Source organism: Aedes aegypti, chromosome 1 (assembly GCF_002204515.2).
Source record: "Aedes aegypti strain LVP_AGWG chromosome 1, AaegL5.0 Primary Assembly, whole genome shotgun sequence".
Lineage (NCBI taxonomy): Eukaryota > Metazoa > Arthropoda > Insecta > Diptera > Culicidae > Aedes > Aedes aegypti.
Genome location: NC_035107.1, coordinates 144410837 through 144430646, shown reverse-complemented (window position 1 = coordinate 144430646; position 19810 = coordinate 144410837). Strand labels below are relative to the sequence as shown.

The window sequence follows — 19810 nt, the reverse complement described above, 5'->3', positions numbered from 1 at the left end:
TCATTCATTATCGCTAAAAATGGCCATTTTCGACACCCGCCTCGTAACGCTTTTTGTATGAATTTTGTATGAGCCGTAACATCACAACCACCCCCTTCAACGTTATGAAATTTGTGATTGAGCCGAAAGTGGTTAAATTAATTAAAATTAGTATTAAGTGCGAAATTCTAGGTAGGAAATCAATTATTATTAGGAATTTCACGGCAAAATTCTCTCTCTTTCGCTCTTCAACAAAACTTGAAAACAATGGTGCCAGTACCTGTCAATATGGACAGGTACTGGCACCGTTGTTTTCAGATTTCCCGAATGAGGGAAAGAGAGCGATTTTCTGATGACGTCACCGTGCAATGGGCAATTGGTATAAATTGAGTTGAAATTTTTCACAGTGATTTTTTTCACATCCCAGATTTTCACCAACTTGCACGCTACCTGTTGTCGCTTTATTAATAAATGTTTCATCGTATAATGGTTTGTAAATCTACTATGTAATTGGAAAACGATAATAGATAGCGCGCAGACAATAAAAAATGCATGCCGATCAGCTGTGCAGGAGAGAGAGACAGCATCAGCCAGCAGCTCAGTTCCTCGCCGGCTGTAAACAAAACGTTACACAAAACTTTGTGGCGTAATTATTAGTGACTTAATAATGTTCAAAGTGTCGATTTGTTCAAGATATTTTGCTGCTTCATTCAGGTTAGTTTTCTGACATAAAATGTTAAAATTTTAAGGTTTAATCTATAAAAATTAATACTAGTTTGTGTTCAGCACATCGCACTGCTGTAATAAATCAGTGGTTCTCAATCTAACTAATTACGCTGGCCACACCGATTGTTTCAACATAGCACAATGAGGCCCAAATTGGCAACTAATTAATGCGTCTGTTTGAAATCTCATATCTCCCTTACAATTCCTATGATTAAATATTAGAATTTTATATGAAAAAATGTCCAAATTCAAAACTAGTAAAACTATCATATTCAAGTTGATACAGTAATGACCCGATTTTGTCAGCCCCCGATATTGTCTACCCCCGATTTTAGCACCCTTTTTGACTCGATTTTATCTACCCCCGATTTTAGCATCTCTTATGCCCGATTATGTCAGCCTAAAAATTATATTTAATTTAATTAGAATAAACACGTCTATACTAGCAATATTGGGTGTATAAAGTCAATTATGACCTTGGCCACGTCTTAAATTTTAAATTTGAAATTCTTAATAATTATCCAAGAAACGTATCAATGTTACCTTGGATCACGATACATATAAAATGGAAGTTGTTCGCATGCAGTACATCCCACGCTGTGTAGACTTCGTGCACATCCCTCGCCAAACGTCATCATCGCAGCCAACATTATTCCGTTTCTTTTTCCGGTAAGAGAATCAGAAAAAGTACAGTCGTCTGACCAACCGGTCACTAAAAGTAAAATTAAAAGTAAATTAATACAGTCCATTTTTGAGTTCAAAAGTAGTCCACCGTGTATTATTTCGTCCGATTAGCTCCCTCGCGTACAGAAGTAAAAGAACAATATTTATATGATGATGATGATGATTATTTAGCCACCATCAGCGCAAGGATTACCTATGGCTGCAGAATCATACCGGGATGGTATGATCTACCTGATGGTTTGTTGTAGCAGGGCTAGTTAATATCTTTGAAGACCTTTGGAAGACAACACTAAGGCTGTTTTCTCGTGACAAAAGGCTGGCGACCCCACGCACTTTCATCCAGTCGACAGTTCAATTAACTCCCTTAGGCTACCCCTCCCCAATACCCAATATATAGTAAAATATCATACATAGTGTTATTAAAGTATCTTACCGTAAAATTATAAAAATAAAGAAATTAAAAATTATACTCAGCTTAATCCAAATAATCTCAAAAAAAAAAAACGTCTGGGAAAGTATTTCAAGCTTGAAAGTCAACCAGTTCCGAAAATATTTCAAAATTATAAAAAAAAACTGTCCGTTAATAAATCAATGAATGTTGATAAAACTTAACCCATAAAATCACGGTGCTCCGCGTTTCAACTGAAATTCACATTGTACCATATCGTAGTACTGCTAAGAAAACAAAATAAAACGAAGAAAAGCGAAAACGGAAACAAGTTTAAGAAAAAATAAAGCGCGGGCGTGAGCCACTTGATTTTAGTGAAATTAAACCGGCGATACACAAATTTACAAATAAACCAAAACCGATTCTTTCCCATCTTTTTTAACAAGATTTATCTAGAGTTATTTCAAATAAAAAGTGTAGAATAATATGGAACAAACTCACCGGATAACCCAACCGTTCCAATTTCAGAGGTGTAATACCGCAGGAAGCCATCCAAGCGGTACATAGCCTTCCAACGAACACAATTTTCTAAACCATATTTCCACTTATAAGTAGGTACATCAGTTCGTTCGTAAAAAAACACAAACACATATATCTTCGGCAATCAGTCCATCACTTTACGACCCTTGCGTCCATAGTGACTTTCAAACGGTTCTGTATTGGATATGATACAAAACTATAGCTCTATAATTTATCAGGTATTTCGCTATTCACTATTTCGCACTTTATCCACTTTTTTCACTTCGAAATTAGTGCCGGGTGGTATAGCACTATCAGCCGAATCTAAAATAACGCAATACCGAGAAAAAACTGTGACAGGAAATTGTAAAAGAACAATATTTATATTGACAAAATCATAAAACTAAGTCCTTGAATTAAAATAAAACTTCGAATCAGGCGAAATTTTTTTACCCAATTTTGTCAACCCTAAATGCAGCATGGGGCTGACAAAATCGGGACATTACTGTATTACCAAGATACATTAACCATAACTGCAATTTTGAGCAAAGTGACATAATAAATCATTTATTTCTGTGTAAAACTTTGGTCTTGTAATAACTCCCAAATATGAGAAGGAATTCCTGCTGCAAAGCGTGAAAGAATACTTGTTGAAGCTAAGTAATATCCACCAAGAAGTTGGTAATTTGTGGGTTTTGTAGCCGTTCACGCGACATCAGTCGCTTAAACGTTTTTGAATGCCACGAAGCGTGGGATCGATTTCCGCTCCAGTTAGTGGAAAATTTTCGTCAAACTAAAAATCAGCTAAAGCTACTGGGTCTTAACCCGTATAGGCCTGAGTGAAAGCAAAAATACTGAAACCCTCACCGCTCTTAACGAATTCTTAACAGATTCAAATGATTTTTTGTCAGTTCACTGGCCCACATATTGAGTTCCTAGAAGTGGCCAGATGAACTCGGAAATATTCTTGTGGCCGGAGTTATTCCGGTGGGTCACTGGGTCAAGTCGGGTAAAAAAGGGCTATTTTTTGGGACATGCCAAGTAACCTTTATTTATTTGTAATGACAATCCTTTTAATTTGCATAAATCATAGTTTGTGGGTCGCGACCCCCTTGGGGGTCGTGAGGTGATCTTTGGTGGGTCGTGAGAAATTATCAAATTTCATATGTCCTCCAGCTTTTTGATTGTCTCTTCAATTTTCAACAATAGATTTTTACAAGTTCTTTACTACTCTCTCATTTATTAAATTTATCAAATTGATTTATCTATTGATTAGGCACTAGGTATTCTTGGACAGAGTATTCAGCAGAATTGAAAGGCCAAGTTTAGTTCATTAACGAGAAAAGATTATTTATTCACGAATCGATGTATTCACTTCAACGTCTCAACAACTTATGAAAAACGTGCACCGAAGGCGCGAAATGCTTCCGCTCAGCGCACTGTTGCCAATATTAAAGAATAGAATAATAAAGAGCATAAACATCATAGAGTGGCGCACAGTAGTTGCACTCACAACACTCCTCCTCAACGAATGGTGCCACGATTAGCCGACAATCCAAGCATTCCAGAAAACTTTCGTTGCTTCGTAGTCCCCAGGGGCTTGGTGAGAACGTCTGCCACCATGTGTTCCGTCGGACAGTATTCAAGCTTCAGAAGTCCTTGCTCACATTGCTGCTTGACGAAACACTCCTTTGTCTCGATATGTTTGGATCGACGGTTGATCCTTTCGGAATTCACAAAACTAATGCAGCTTTGGTTGTCTTCCATCACCTTTGTAGGTCCTTCTTCACGCTCGCCCATATCTTGCATCAACCTACGAAGCCAGACTAATTCCTGGGTAGCCTCGCTCAGTGCGACGTACTCTGACTCCATAGAGGATAGGGTAACACAAGCCTGTTTACGACTGGCCCATGAAACAGCTCCGTTTGCGTAGCAAAATACATACCCAGTTGTTGACTTCCTCGAATTTGCATCACCGGCCCAATCAGCGTCCGTATAGCCGATCAAACCGCCTCCAGATCCGTTGTACACCAGCCGCCAATGTTTGGTCGCCTTCAAATAGCGAACGACTCGCTTTGCTGCCACCCAGCATGCATCAGTAGGAGCGCTCACTTTGCGACCAAGTATAGCCGTACTAACCGAAATATCTGGTCTTGCACACACTGAAATATACAGAAGACCGCCAACAAGACTTCTGTATTTTGTTTCGTCAGTCAAAGCTGCGCTTGTATCGTCCACTTTCAAAAAACCTTCGTCCATTGGCGTTTTAGCAACTTTTGCTTCACTCAAACCAAATTTGTCTATTAGTTTATCAATATAGCCTTCAAGGCTCACACTGTAATCACCGTTCTGTCGTTTTATCTCCAGTCCCAGAAAATAGCTCAAGTCTCCGAGATCGGTAATCTCAAAACACTTTTTCAACGATTGGTACACATAGTCAATATACTGTTCCTTTTCGCATCCAACCATTATATCGTCCACATACACTAACAAATACACTTTCTTCCCATTTTCGACTTTGGTATACAAGCACTGATCAGCATTACTTTGCTTGAAACCCATCTTCAAAAGAACACCATGCAGCTTTTGGTTCCAGCAACGTGCGGACTGTTTGAGTCCGTATATGCTCTTTTTAAGACGACAAACCAAGTGCTCCTTGCCTTTTTCCTCGTATCCAGGTGGTTGCCGCATAAACAAGTCCTGGTCGAGCTCGCCGTATAAGTAGGCCGTCTTTACGTCGAAATGCTTAAGTGTCATTTTCTTCTTCGAAGCAAGAGCAAGCAACATACGAAGAGTTGTGTGACTCGTTACTGGAGCGAAGACCTCATCATAATCCTCGCCGAACCGCTGCGAATAGCCCTGAGCCACCAGACGAGCTTTGTGTTTGATCACCTTACCAGCTGCGTTCCGCTTCAACTTGAAAACCCAGCGGCAACCAACCACCTTCCGTCCTGCAGGCAAATCGACAAGCTCCCAAGTTCCATTTTCGGCGTGCGATTTCAATTCACTCACCATTGCTGCTCTCCACTCAGCGCGTTCTTCACAGGATAAGGCTTCCTTCAAGTTCCTGGGTTCAACTGCTTCCGGCATAGTTCCCACTGAATAAGCTTCTTCAATCAACCGAACCGGAGGGATACCCTTGTTCACACGTTTGGACCTTCGTGCCACCTCATCCAGAGGAAAACCATGGAACGATGGTTCATCCGCTAGATCATCATCCGTAGCACTGTCGTATTGTGTTGCATCAAGCTCCTCACAACCAGCATCGGCATCAAGATCGACATTCACTTCCTCGAGCGGGGGAGTTGGTCCAAGTGACACTATCACTACTCCTCCTGACTTGGATGGCTCCTGTTTCTTCGCTTCTCCAACGTCGCTGTTTTCATCAAATTTTGCATCACGGCTAATCACGATTCTTTTCGTTTCCAGGTCCACAAACCGATAAGCCTTCTGCCCTTCCGCATAACCGACGAACACCAACTTCTCAGCCTTCTTATCAAGTTTTCGACGCTTTTCCCTAGGGATGTGGACGTAAGCTTCCGATCCGAAAACACGAAGATGTGCGAACGCCGGCTTCTTCCGGTACCACAACTCATAAGGCGTGCACTTTATCGATGACGATGGCAAGCGATTCTGCAGATAATTTGCAGTCGAAACCGCCTCGCCCCAGAACACCTTCTCCATTTTCGAATCCGCCAACATGCACCGCATCATTTCAACGAGGTACCGATTTTTACGTTCGGCAACCCCATTCTGTTGCGGGGAGTACGGGGCCGTACACTGATGGACTATTCCGTGATCTGAAAAATATTTCTGCAACGACTTACCCGCATATTCTCCGCCGCCATCGGATCGAATGACCTTCGGGTAGTGGCCGAACTGATTCCTGACCAAAGCGCAGTACTCCCGAATCCGATCCTCGGCTTCAGACTTGTTACGCAACAGGAAGATTACTGTATAACGGCTGTAGTCATCCACCACTGTCATGAAAAATCGACTGCCGCGCGCTGTTGGCTCCTCCATGGGACCAGCCAAGTCCGTATGCACCAAGTCACCAACAGCCGATGCTCTCGAAGATGACACTTTTGGGAATGATTCACGGCTCAATTTCCCTTGGCAGCATGAACCACAAACGGACCTCACGTTACACTGATTCACTTTCAAGCCGCTCCCAAAATCGTTTCGCATGATCTTCAGTACCGCTTCCGTGTCACGGTGACCAAAACGACGATGCCACAGATGTAGGCAAGAAACTCCGTGATTCGAGTCCGCTAACATGGCTTGCTCTGGAAATCGCTTCAGGTGATAAAGGCCACCTTTGCGTTCCCCCACTAATAGCACTTTTTCACCTTTCAGGACACGGCATCCATTCTTATCGAACACAACTTCAAAACCCAAATCGGTAATCTTGCTCACCGATAGCAGATTTGTTGTAAGCGATGGTACATGATACACACTGTCCAGCGAAACATTCATGCGGCCTCCTTTCCCATTCACGGTAACAAGTTTGCTGCTTCCCACACCAGCCGATTGAACGCATTGACCGTCAGCCAACGAAATTTTCGACTGTTTCGATTTATCCAGTTGCTTCAGGATAGACGCATCGTTTGTCATATGGGAAGTGGCCCCAGAATCGAAATACCACAGCCCAGCGTCATCCGCCTTCCCGATGAACAAACACAGATCCACACTATCCTCAACTTCCGCGGCAATGTTTGCTTTTTCACTATTCTCTTTGTCTTTCTTGTCCGCGGCCCACTTCCGGCAGTCTCTTCGGAAATGTCCTTCCTTTTTGCAATAGTGACACAGTTTTTCCTTCTTCTTGTCAGTTTTCTTCTCACTCCTGTTTCGACTTTTCTCACTGAATCCACTAGACACCAATGCCTTCTCATCTTCCACGCCTTCCTGCACACGACGTCGGCCTTCGTCCAGCAACTTACCCTTGATGAAGTCTACCGTGAGATCCGCATCCGGTCGGCTCTCTAATGCCACGATCAGACCGTCATACGATTTTGGTAGACTCGACAGCATCAAGGCAACAAATGACGGATCCTTCACTTCTTCTCCAAGAGCAATTAACCGGAGCCTCAATGACGTCAGCTGTTTGAGGTGCTCTCCCATGTTTCCACCCTCCGGCATCTTGGTGGCAAACATCTGGCGCATGACATGGATTTTACTCGAAAGGGATGATCGCTCGTGGTATCCTTTCAGAGCGTCCCACATCTCCTTCGAAGTGTTGGTCTGCATCACGTGAATAAGCTGGCTGTCGTCCAATGCCAGCCCGATCAATGCCCTCGCCTTCTCGTCGTTGGCGGACCATGAAGCATCAGGGGCCGTCGGCGCCGGTTCCATCACAACTTTCAGCACCTTTTCACGTGATAACAGAAGTTGCATTTTGAACTTCCATATTGTGAAGTTCTGATCATTCAACTTTTCGATCGAGACGTGTGATTCCGCCATCTTGTTTTCAACAAGCACGATCACGTTCACTACCGATACGCAAATTTCGCAAAATTCACTTTTCCGTACCGCGAACCGCAAAACTCGATACTTTCCGCGACTGCTGGGCCAATAACCTCTTGGACAGAGTATTCAGCAGAATTGAAAGGCCAAGTTTAGTTCATTAACGAGAAAAGATTATTTATTCACGAATCGATGTATTCACTTCAACGTCTCAACAACTTATGAAAAACGTGCACCGAAGGCGCGAAATGCTTCCGCTCAGCGCACTGTTGCCAATATTAAAGAATAGAATAATAAAGAGCATAAACATCATAGAGTGGCGCACAGTAGTTGCACTCACAACAGGTATGTTGCCACTAACAGCCACTCTACCGTTCAACGGAATTAAAAGCTGAAACATCGATTGAAAGACGATTTCCAGGAAATTTGAGAAAAGCTGATCGTCATCATTTGAATCACTAGCTGTATTATATATTATTTTGCTGAATTTCATTGAGATGAATCTTTTAGAACTTCACTCGATGACTGGACTAAATTTCTGCCATGCTTAAGCCAAGTACGGACCTGAAACGTAAATCACTCAAGTAAAATTTCTCCTTTTTACCAAAGTAATTTTGACAGCTGATTCAGTATGAGCGAAATGTCACTTTTACTTGCGGAATAATTGAGCGGCACATTGTTCCGTTCGGAAAAGTGACAGCTCCCTTTGATTTGTATGGCAGGCGTTACCGACGTTATGAAATTAGCTCTACTTCTCAGCTGCGTACAGCTCAAGTAATTTCGGTAGCGGAATCATTTCTTGACCGTTTCTTGTCCTATCCTTTTGCACAGTACTTATGATCAGCGTACCGGCCATTATGCTTTAATAAGCATACAATTTACTGAATTTCTCAGTTCGTCAAAATGTAGAAAAATATTCCCGAAAATAGTGATTATTTAAATATGTTTCAGGGTAAAGAGCTGCTTTTTTGCCAGGTAAAAAAAGATGAATATGTAAACTTTTACCGTGATTAATTATTTGTCCAGTAATACTAGCTGCTCTTATGCTTCTTTATTTTTTTTCTCTTTTTAAATAAATGACCGGTCATCTGATTGAGGCATCATGATATATTGTTTGACTTTCAAATTTGAAAACGTCACCCCGTTCAGAAAACTTAGAATAGAGAAAAAAAAAACAATTATTTCAGTGAGAACATCCAGAATTCAGCATATTAACTGTAGCTTTGTTTTTATGTTTTTTTTAAATAATCACTTAATTTGTAAAATACTGTCGAACAGCACGGTGACAGCACCAATCTTTACCAATTACCAATCTTTTGTTCAACATTTTGAGTAGCTCTGGCATGCTCCTTTTACCAACATTTTTTTTGTTTCAAACCACCATCATGGATTGGAAGCTGGCTCTAGGGTAACATACCTGCTTTTTGATCGAAATGACGAGAGTTCATTCCCTGGTGTTACCATTTTCTAGTTTTCTTTTTAATTTTGTTCAACAGTTTTACAGATAATTCGATGTTTTCTTACAATATGATCAACTACTGCGATTACGGTCCAATTTTACACAAAATCTGAGAAAAAATGACCCAAGTAACCACTTGCCTGCTAGTTCGTCTTTTTGAGCTTATATGGCTTTTAAATTTTCTAATGTAGGTACTGTAATCTCTATAATAGCAAATTGAAGCACTAGTTAGTTACTTGGGTGATAACCTACAAAATTCATTTTTTTTTTTATTTTTTTTTTATTTTCTTATTAGTATCATTCCAAACATTACATTCATTTCTTATATCTAGGTGTTCTGTGTTATTTGACAACACTATCATCCTAATTTGGTAAAACAAATTTAAGATTTAATTAACATTTTGTTAACAACATATTACATTTCATTTGCCGTAGCAGTTCAGTTTTTTTACAGGTGAGTTGATTTCACCTGCTTATAAGAGAAAAAAAAATGTTTTTAATATACTTAACCTAACTTAACCTAAACATATAACGCATTAATCGTGGCAATAGAAGATTGTAACGATTTTTGCCTGAAATTATTAATGATTGTATTTGACATTTGTTCCAATGTTTCAACATTGGATATTCTATGTAACTCATTGGTACTATACCAGGGAAGAAGCCTCAGAATCATTTTCAAAATTTTAGTTTGAATTCTCTGCAGAGCTTTCTTCCTGGTATTACAACAGCTAGTCCATATTGGTACAGCATACAACATGGCTGGCCTGAAAATTTGTTTGAATATCAACAGCTTGTTCTTAAGACAAAGTTTTGATTTTCTATTAATAAGGGGATAGAGACATTTTACATATTTATTACATTTGGCTTAAATGCCCTCAATGTGATTTTTGAAAGTTAAATTCTTATCTAGCATGAGCCCTAGATACTTTACTTCATCTGACCAATTTATTGGAACCCCTCTCATCGTGACAACATGTCTACTTGAAGGTTTCAAATAAAGAGCTTTTGGTTTATGTGGGAATATTATTAGTTGAGTTTTGGAAGCATTAGGAGAAATCTTCCATTTTTGCAAGTATGAAGAAAAAATATCCAAACTTTTTTGCAATCGACTACAGATGACACGCAGGCTTCGTCCTTTGGCGGAGAGGCCTGTGTCATCCGCAAACAAAGATTTTTGACATCCCTGAGGTAGCTCAGGTAAGTCAGAAGTGAAAATATTGTATAATATTGGTCCCAAAATGCTGCCTTGAGGAACACCAGCTCTTACAGGAAGTCTTTCAGATCTGGAGTTCTGATAATTAACCTGAAGTGTACGATTTGACAGATAACTTTGAATTATTCTAACAATGTATGTTGGAAAATTAAAGTTTTTTTAATTTTACAATCAAACCTTTATGCCAAACACTGTCGAATGCTTTTTCTATGTCTAGAAGAGCAAGACCAGTAGAATAGCCTTCAGATTTGTTGGAACGGATCAAATTTGTTACACGTAAAAGTTGATGAGTGGTCGAATGTCCATGGCGGAATCCGAACTGTTCATTGGCAAACATTGAATTTTCGTTGATGTGGGCCATCATTCTGTTCAAAATAATCTTTTCAAAAAGTTTACTGATGGAGGAAAGCAAACTGATTGGACGATAGCTAGAAGCTTCTGCAGGATTTTTGTCTGGTTTTAAAATTGGAACAACCTTAGCATTTTTCCATTTGTCAGGAAAATATGCTAATTGAAAACATTTGTTAAATATATCAACTAGAAATGATAAGCTACTTTCTGGAAGTTTCTTGATGAGGATGTAGAAAATTCCATCATCGCCAGGAGCTTTCATGTTTTTGATTTTTTTAATAATAGTTCTCACTTCTTCCAAATCAGTCTCCCAGGCATTTTCGAAAACGTTCTCTTGATTGAGAATATTTTCGAACTCCTGAGTAACTTCATTTTCAATTGGACTAGTAAGTCCTAAATTAAAATTGTGCGCACTTTCAAACTGCATAGCAAGTTTTTGAGCTTTTTCGCAATTAGTTAGTAATAATTTGTTTTCCTCTTTCAATGCCGGTAATGCTTCTGAGGTTTTTTCAAGATTTTCGATAATTTCCAAAAGGGCTTAGAGCCAGGGTCCAATTGAGAAATTTTATTTTCAAAATTTTTGTTTCCTAATTGAGCAAAACGTTTCTTGATTTCTTTCTGCAAATCCTGCCATATAATTTTCATAGCAGGATCGCGAGTGCGTTGAAATTGCCTTCTCCTCACGTTTTTAAGACGGATCAAGAGTTTAAGATCATCGTCTATAATCACGGATTCAAATTTGGAATTGCAATGCTCCGGGCTTCAACAATGGAATTTGTTAAAGTTTCAAGAGCATTGTCAATATCAAGTTTAGTTTCTAAGGAAATGTTAACATCAAGATTGGAGTCAACATACGTTTTATATATATTCCAGTCGGCTCGTAAATAATTGAAAGTGGAGCTGATAGGATTGAGAATCGCTTCTTGGGATATTTGAAATGTAACAGGGACATGATCAGAATCAAAATCAGCATGAGTAATCAGTTGGCTACAAAGATGACTAGAGTCGGTTAAGACCAAATCAATCGTAGATGGATTTCTAGAAGAGGAAAAACATGTGGGGCTATCAGGGTATTGAATTGAGAAATATCCTGAAGAGCACTCATCAAATAAAATTCTGCCGTTGGAATTACTTTGAGAATTATTCCATGACCGATGTTTGGCATTAAAGTCACCAATGACAAAAATTTTTGACTTATTGCGAGTCAATTTACGCAAGTCAGTTTGGAGCAAATTAACTTGCTGCCCAGAGCATTGAAAAGGCAAATAGGCAGCTATGAAAGTATATTTACCAAACTGTGTTTCAACAGAAACACCTAAAGTTTCAAAAACTTTAGTTTCAAATGATGAAAACAGTTGATGTTTTATACGCCTATGAATGATGATTGCAACTCCCCCACATGCCCCATCAAGTCGATCATTACGATAAACAAAAAAGTTAGGATCTCTTTTGAGTTTAGATCCAGGTTTTAAATACGTTTCGGTAATAACTGCTATATGCACGTTATTAACCGTAAGAAAATTAAACAGCTCGTCCTCTTTACCATTCAGAGAACGAGCATTCCAATTTAAAATATTTAAATTATTATTTGGATCCATTAGAAAAACGTAATCCAATAACAATTTGATTTGTAAATTTTACACCTACTTGGACTGCTTCAGTCATAGTGGTGGCTTTGAACATTGCATCAATCATTAGATTCAGTTGTTCAGTTAGAAAATTAAAATCAGAGTTACCTGTGGCGGTAGGGTTTTTTTCCATTTGATTTGAAACAAGTAGAATGGGTACCCATGGATCGAACAGGGGAGGAGTTCGAATTTCCTGCTACGATATCGGCAAAGGATTTACCGTGGGTAGATACATTCGAAATAGAAAGATTCGAACGGCTACCCGACGGATCAAAATTAGTTTGTGAATGAGCATGATTATGATCTTCCTGATGGGTATGATTCATGATCAAGCGATCGTTAACTGAAAAATGAGCATTGTCGATACTCTACCAGGCAAATTCCGGAAACGACCGTTATCGTAACGGATATTATCTTTCATCTGCCTGGCACGAGCCTCAATGACCTTTTTGCGTGAAGGACAATTCCAAAAATTGGACTTATGGTTAGCCCCGCAATTACAACATATGAATTTGGTGGTATCTTCCTTCACTGGACAGACGTCTTTGGCGTGAGAAGAACCTCCGCAAATCATGCATTTAGCATCCATGCGACAATTTTTTTGTACCATGACCCCACTTTTGGCACCGACGGCATTGAGTGGGGTTCTGGTAATTTCCTCCAGGTTTCTGGAAATGTTCCCATGTCACACGGACATCAAACAAAAGTTTTGCTTTTTCTAAAGCTTTAATATTATTTAGTTCTTTTTTTGTTAAAGTGAACTAAATAAAATTCTTGAGAAAGCCCTTTCCGAACAATGCCAGATTGGGTTCTCTTTTTCATAATGATTACTTGGACTGGGGAAAATCCAAGTAAATCATTTATTCCATTTTTGATCTCTTCAGGTGATTTATAGTCACTTGAGAGACCTTTCAAGACAACTTTGAACAAACGTTCAGTTTTGTCGTCATAAGTAAAAAAATTGTGCTTCTTCTCTTCAAGATGTTTGAGAAGAAGCTCACGATCTTTAAGAGTTTCCGGCAAAACGCGACAGTCTCCTTTCTTTGCGATTTGGAAGGAAACCTTGATTCCCCTAATGGAGTTCAAGATCTCCTGCCTAAATCCCCCAAATTCGGAACAACTGACCACGATAGGCGGCACTCTTTGCTTCCTCACTTGAATCAAAGAGCCTGGGCTAGAGGCTGCTTCGATTTGGTGTTCGGAAAATTTGTCTAGAGCATCGAACTGATTGCTCATTTCGATACAATTATTCATTTCACCCTTGGAAGAAAGTTCGCATTCCGGAGAAACGTCCTTTCTTCCATTCTTGCCACGTGTAGTGACAGTTTTAAATCCCACTTTTTTGGAAGGAAGTATTCAGAGATTCACTCTTCCTTTTGTTTGTTGTTGATACCATGTTTAGTTAATAAACGAGAAAGACGTGACCTTCGAGAGGTTTTTTCCCTAGACGGTGTCCAAGAAGGATTACCACCGCTAGCTTTCGCCAACGGGTCCAACGAAAAATCGAAGGCACGGGTCCAAACAAGGATCGTAAAGGGATCAATAGTAGAAAAATAGTACCGTAAAACGGGGTAACTTTGATAGTTTTTTCGAAGAAAACTTGCATATTTTTGCATGCTGTTTCAAAGATTTACAATTTATAATTTTAAAACAAGTACTGGCATCCTAGCTATCGATTACAGTCGATAAATTGGCAAAAGATTCATTTTGAATGGATATATAATTTTTCATATGATCGAAAGTTGGTTTTCTGTTTTGGGGTAACTTTGATAATGGAGTATGACTCGAACAAAATTGAATGAATAACGAACATTTGTAGGGCATTGCATACCTCTAGGCGTTTAACGTTATATGGAAATTTCTGACTTAGATTACAAAAATGGTCCCAGTTTGTGAATATGCTTTTCGCTAAGAGATTTGAGACCGTATTCAAGTTCTATGATAACCAGGCTATCAAAGATAAGTGACCAACTATTCAAAACTACATCAAATAGTGATCGTAGAACAGATTGTTTGTAAGCGTTTTGAAAATGCTAAAATTGTGTAAATTTTCTAAATTCGTATAAAAAGCCTAAAATGTTCTTGATTCAAATGAAAACTGCTCTTACATGAAGTGTCATACTAATATTCTTTAGTTTTGCATTCGTTTTGCTTAACTGATTAACAGAAATTATGATATTTCATTTAGTATGCGGCGGGTTACGCACTATCAAAGTTACCCGCATTATCAAAGTTACCCCGTTTTACGGTACTGAAAAGTACTGTTTTAGTAGCACTGAAAAGTACCGTTTTTAATTTTAGCACTGAAAAGTACTGTTTTTGTAGCACTGAAAAGTACTGTTTTATTGCTTTAGGTAGTTTTTAAGAAAACTTCCAAGAGCAGAGAGAATTCGTGTACGCACAGCACGAAGGTACGATGCGCACTGAAAAATTCATTATTGATTTCCTCCTTCCTTAGCCGAGTGGTTAGCGTCCGCGGCTACAAAGCAAAGCCATGCTGAAGGTTTCTGGGTCCGAATCCCGGTCAGTCCAGGATCTTTTCGTAATAGAAATTTCCTTTACTTCCCTGGGAATAGAGGATCATTGTACCTGTCACATGATATACGAATCATAAGAACACTAAGCTGAGAAGCAGGATATGTCCTAGTGAGGACATAGCCAAGAAGAAGAAGAAGAAGATTTACTCTTAGTGGGTCGCGAGGAAGACGCTTAACGTCAAGGTGGGTCGCGCACTCGAAAAGTTTGGGAACCTATGGCATAAATCATTAAGATCTGATATTCAACATTATAAATGAAAAGTTTTGCACCGTTTAAAATATACCGGATGTGATCAATCGGACGTAATGCCCGGAAGAACCAGCTATAGATTTGTTGGATACTAAACCGTTTCAATTCTCAAAAAGTAGAAAACAAACGTAATTGTGCACTAAAATGCGTTCCCATAAGCTTGGCACAGATGTTCAGATTCAAATTGGCCACTTTGTTGTCAGTTTGAGGCATCTCGGTACCCAAAAATGATCATTTTTGTAGGATTAATCAAATGCAAACTCTTAACTCTGTGACTTGAAATTTGCCTACCTCCAGGGGTACAAACGCACAGTACCCTTCTCACCCGACCTGACCCAGTGATCACTTCCAGAAACTAAATATGTGTGCCAGTATACTGACAAAAAAATGATTTAATCATTTGAATCCATTAAGAATTCGCTGAGCGGTGAGGGTTTTAGAATTTTTGCTTTCACTCAGGCCTATACGGGTTAATAGAGATCATTTAACAAATTTATGGATATATTCTTGTGTTACTTTGCATTGTGTGGTAACGATATATTTCGTAGATTGTATTCTGAAAAAAAGACATGTTAATAACTTTCCCACTCTAATTCCAATTACTCATTGAAAACTGTTTTGAAAGGAATTGCTTTCCAATCGGAAGTCAGAGATTGAAAGACATGCCAACTGGCCAGTAACTCACTGATTTATGGAAATATTCCTGATAACATTTAAAGGAATACTGCATTTTTTATGCGATTCCTGAAGTTTACTTTGGTGTAATTAATGCAAAATTTGTTTGAATAAGTTTTGCATGGATCTTTTAAAAAATCATAGGAAAAATTACTTGGAATTTTTATTTGGAAAATTTCCTTAATAATATCTGTATAAACTCTAGGAATAGTCTCTCTAGGAATAATCCCTCCCAAAGTTTAATATAAAAAAGTGTAGTCTAGGAATAGTGCCTAAAAAAAATTTCAATCATGGAAGAACCTGGAGAAATCCTCCAAGGATTATATGCAGGAATCTTCTCAGATATTTCTGGAGGATTTACTAAACAGATTCTTTAAGAAATTGCTAGATTTTTCTTAATGTTTTGGATTTTTTTGCAAGAAGCTCTGTAAGAATTCTTGTACGAATTTAAAAAAAAATCCTGATGCAATCCCTGAAATGATCCGAAAAACCATAGAAAATTCTAACAGGAAACTTATGAAGATAATATTCAAAGAAAAATCATCCCAGAAATTTATTGACTTGTTCCTGAGAAAATGCCATAGTGAATTGATTTTTGAACGTTTTTTTGATAAATTCCGGCAGTAATTTTTGGCATGACTCCTTAAGTAATAATTTGGAGGAAAACTTGGAAAATATCTAGAGAAAGTCTTACAGGCACCTTTGACAGAATCAATGATGAAAGCTCATAGTTCATTGTGGTAATAAAGGACAATTTCACATATGATAACATAGGCGATAGTTTTCTTATGAAAGGTGAATGGAATCTTTGAACAAATTTCTGCAAGAATCGTAGAAACATTTTTGAAGAAGTGCTAGGAAGTTCATAGGACAATCGTAGGACAGTCGTTTTAAAATTTCTCAACAAACTTCTTGAAAGAATTCCTGAAGAAATTAACAGAGTAATTCCGATAAACCCATTAAACATTCAATAATAAGCTTTGAATGACCTTTCATGGAAAAAATGAGAAGGCAGAATACTTGAAGCAATTTGTGAACCTTATCAGTTTCTTGTAGGCATTCCTGAGGAAATATCTGTTAGGATGCATAGAGAAACTCCGGGAAGGAAGAATGTGTTCATAATTTTCTGATGATTCCTGGAGGTGTCTCTGGGTGATTTCCTTCAACATACATAAAGTCCTCAAAATAATCAAGTATCGTATATTCAAGTTATTATTGAAAAACTATGTACAAATATCCATGGAACACTCTGGACAGAATAACTGAAGAAATCCCTGGATGGATTCATTGAAGATTCTTTTGGATAAATTGGGGATGAATCCCTAGAGGCACGTATGGAGTAATATCTAGAAGAATTCTTGAATATGTGCATGTAGAAAGTAGTTGAGAAATTTATGTAAAATATTCTTGGAGACCTTTCTTTCAAGCGGCGTTGACTATTCAAAGAATCTGAACCTGTACCCTGCCCTTCCTGCACAGAACCCCCTCTTTGAACCATAGATGATCAAATAAAATAAAATATGATTTTTCCCTTTCACAGTCGAAGCTATAGTAAAATACCGGACCGTCCTTGGATTCTGGGCATAGAAACGAGTTGTGACGACAGTGGTGCTGCGATTGTAAGTGGGAATGGTACTGTTCTAGGCGATTGCATTCATTCTCAGCAGAACAGTCATCTCAAGTGAGTAGAACCTACTGTACTAGAAACTGAGAAATGCTTAAACCTTAAATATGAATGCACAGGTTTGGCGGAATTATACCACCCGTTGCCCAGGATTTCCATCGGTTACACATTGATAACGTTGTACAGGAAACATTCAGACGTTCCGACATTGACTGTTCACAACTTGACGCAATCGCCGTTACAAATAGACCAGGCATGTTCATAATACGCTATTTTTTTGAAAGTCGTCGAATAATAATGTGTTTTCAATGTTACCTTTCAGGATTACCGCTGAGTTTAATAGTTGGCTTGAGATATGCAAAGTACTTGGCTAGGAAATACAGAAAACCTATTATACCGATACACCATATGGAGGCTCATGCTCTAATGGCGCGGATGACCAACAAAGTGCCATTTCCTTTTTTATGCATACTGATCAGCGGAGGTCATTCCTTGTTAACGCTAGTAAAGAGCACAAGTCAATTCTATCTGCTTGGCGAAACGTTAGACGATGCCCCAGGAGAAGCGTTTGACAAAATCGCGCGACGTTTGAAGTTAAGAAATCTACCAGAGTATGCTTGGCGTTCTGGAGGACGGTCAATTGAGCAAGCGGCCATGTCTAGCGATAACCCGCGGAAATATGACTTTCCGCTACCGTTGTCCCACTATCGAGATTGCCAGTTCAGCTTTGCTGGATTGAAGAACACTGCAACTAGACACATTCTGCAGCAGGAGAGGGAATTAGGTAAGTTTGGACCGCAGCATACGACCAATGCAATGTTCCAACCGCAGTTGGTTACACGATTTTCCCTCATGTTATTTTACAGATCTAGACCCAGACGCTGTATTACCCGACTACCAGGATTTATGCGCAGGATTTCTAAATGCAGCAGCCCGTCACATATCGCAGCGAACACAGCGCGCAATACGGTTCTGCGAAAAAGAGAAACTCATTGGTTCAGATGATGCGAAATTCCTCGTAATATCTGGAGGTGTCGCGTGTAATGATGCCATATTCAATACTGTGTCCAATATGGCAAAGGGATTTGGTTACACGACCGTTAGGCCCGAACGGCAGCATTGTACGGATAATGGAATAATGATAGCCTGGAACGGTGTGGAAAAATTCCTTGTTGGGGAAGACGTCACGATGGATTATGCATCGGTTGACATTGTTGGTAAAACAAAACTAGGTACGTCTTTGATAGAAAAAGTTAAAAGTGCAAATATACCTAGTAAATGTTAACAAATCTTTTATTGTGAGATAAGTATTACAAATAGCCTTTGATTATGTTTTTAAGAAAACTAGTAGGGCGCGAAATAACCTGAGAAATCTTTCAGATTAGTGATCCTTTATATGAGAGATAAGCGGAAGTAAAATGGAATGATTTGGCAACAGACCAGCCATGCTGAGTTTGCTCGGCGTCTAGAATAATATTGTAACACGGACATGACTTTCTCATTGCTAAAAAGGGTATTTTGTTTGGTTATAAATCTTTGAGCTACATTTTCAAATTGATAAACAGCTGAAAAATATCAACAACTAAATATGGATTGGCAAAAATTCAAAATAGAGTGATTCCAAGCAACAGCACCAAAATTTGGTAAATTTTTTAATTCATTTTTTTTCTATTGAGCTGAAACTTTGCACAGTTTTCCAGTTCCATCTAAATCGTCATTTTCCGATATCAAATCTTCAAGTTGAGTCACGACTAACTTTTCAAAAGGGTGTATGTGAAAATGGTTCAAACATATTCAAAAAGCTGCACAGCAAAAACGGTTCGTTCGATTGTTAGACAACTAAAGAAACAAAGTTAGACAACTAAATAAAGATTCCAAAAAAAAAAAAATACACACAGCAAAAAAAAATTTTTTTTTGCATTAAAAAACATAATTTTTGACACAAAAACTCAAATATCTCAAAACCCTATCGGAATACCAACGTAATTTTTTGAGGGAAAACGGTCCATTATATTAGCTATCTACCATAAAAATTTGGTGATGGTAAACCAATAAACAAAAAAGTTATGACATTTCAAACATGTCACAATTTTCACATTTAGTAGAAACAAAATTTTTTTTTTCGGTGTAAATTATTACGGGAACCGCAGTTTGTTGCTGATTTTATTGTTAAGGGCCTTGCGTGAATTAAACAAGTCGTTTTCATGTATTCATTAGTATTATGTATATTATATGTATAAATATTATGTATATGTATAAATATTATATGTATATGTATATATGTATAAATTAAAATGAATTAACAGATTAC

General features: G+C 38.5%; 1 protein-coding gene across 1 annotated transcript; it reads left to right on the top strand.

Annotated features, from left to right (window-relative positions):
• The first annotated feature begins 538 nt into the window (after positions 1 to 538).
• On the top strand, positions 539 to 19083 carry LOC5565046 (probable tRNA N6-adenosine threonylcarbamoyltransferase, mitochondrial). The gene is made up of 5 exons (XM_001649364.2): positions 539 to 693; positions 17416 to 17556; positions 17619 to 17752; positions 17822 to 18283; positions 18366 to 19083. The coding sequence occupies exons 1-5, from the start codon at positions 647 to 649 to the stop codon at positions 18782 to 18784; spliced, it is 1203 nt and encodes a 400-aa protein (XP_001649414.2). The 5' UTR covers positions 539 to 646; the 3' UTR covers positions 18785 to 19083.
• Positions 19084 to 19810: the final 727 nt, after the last annotated feature.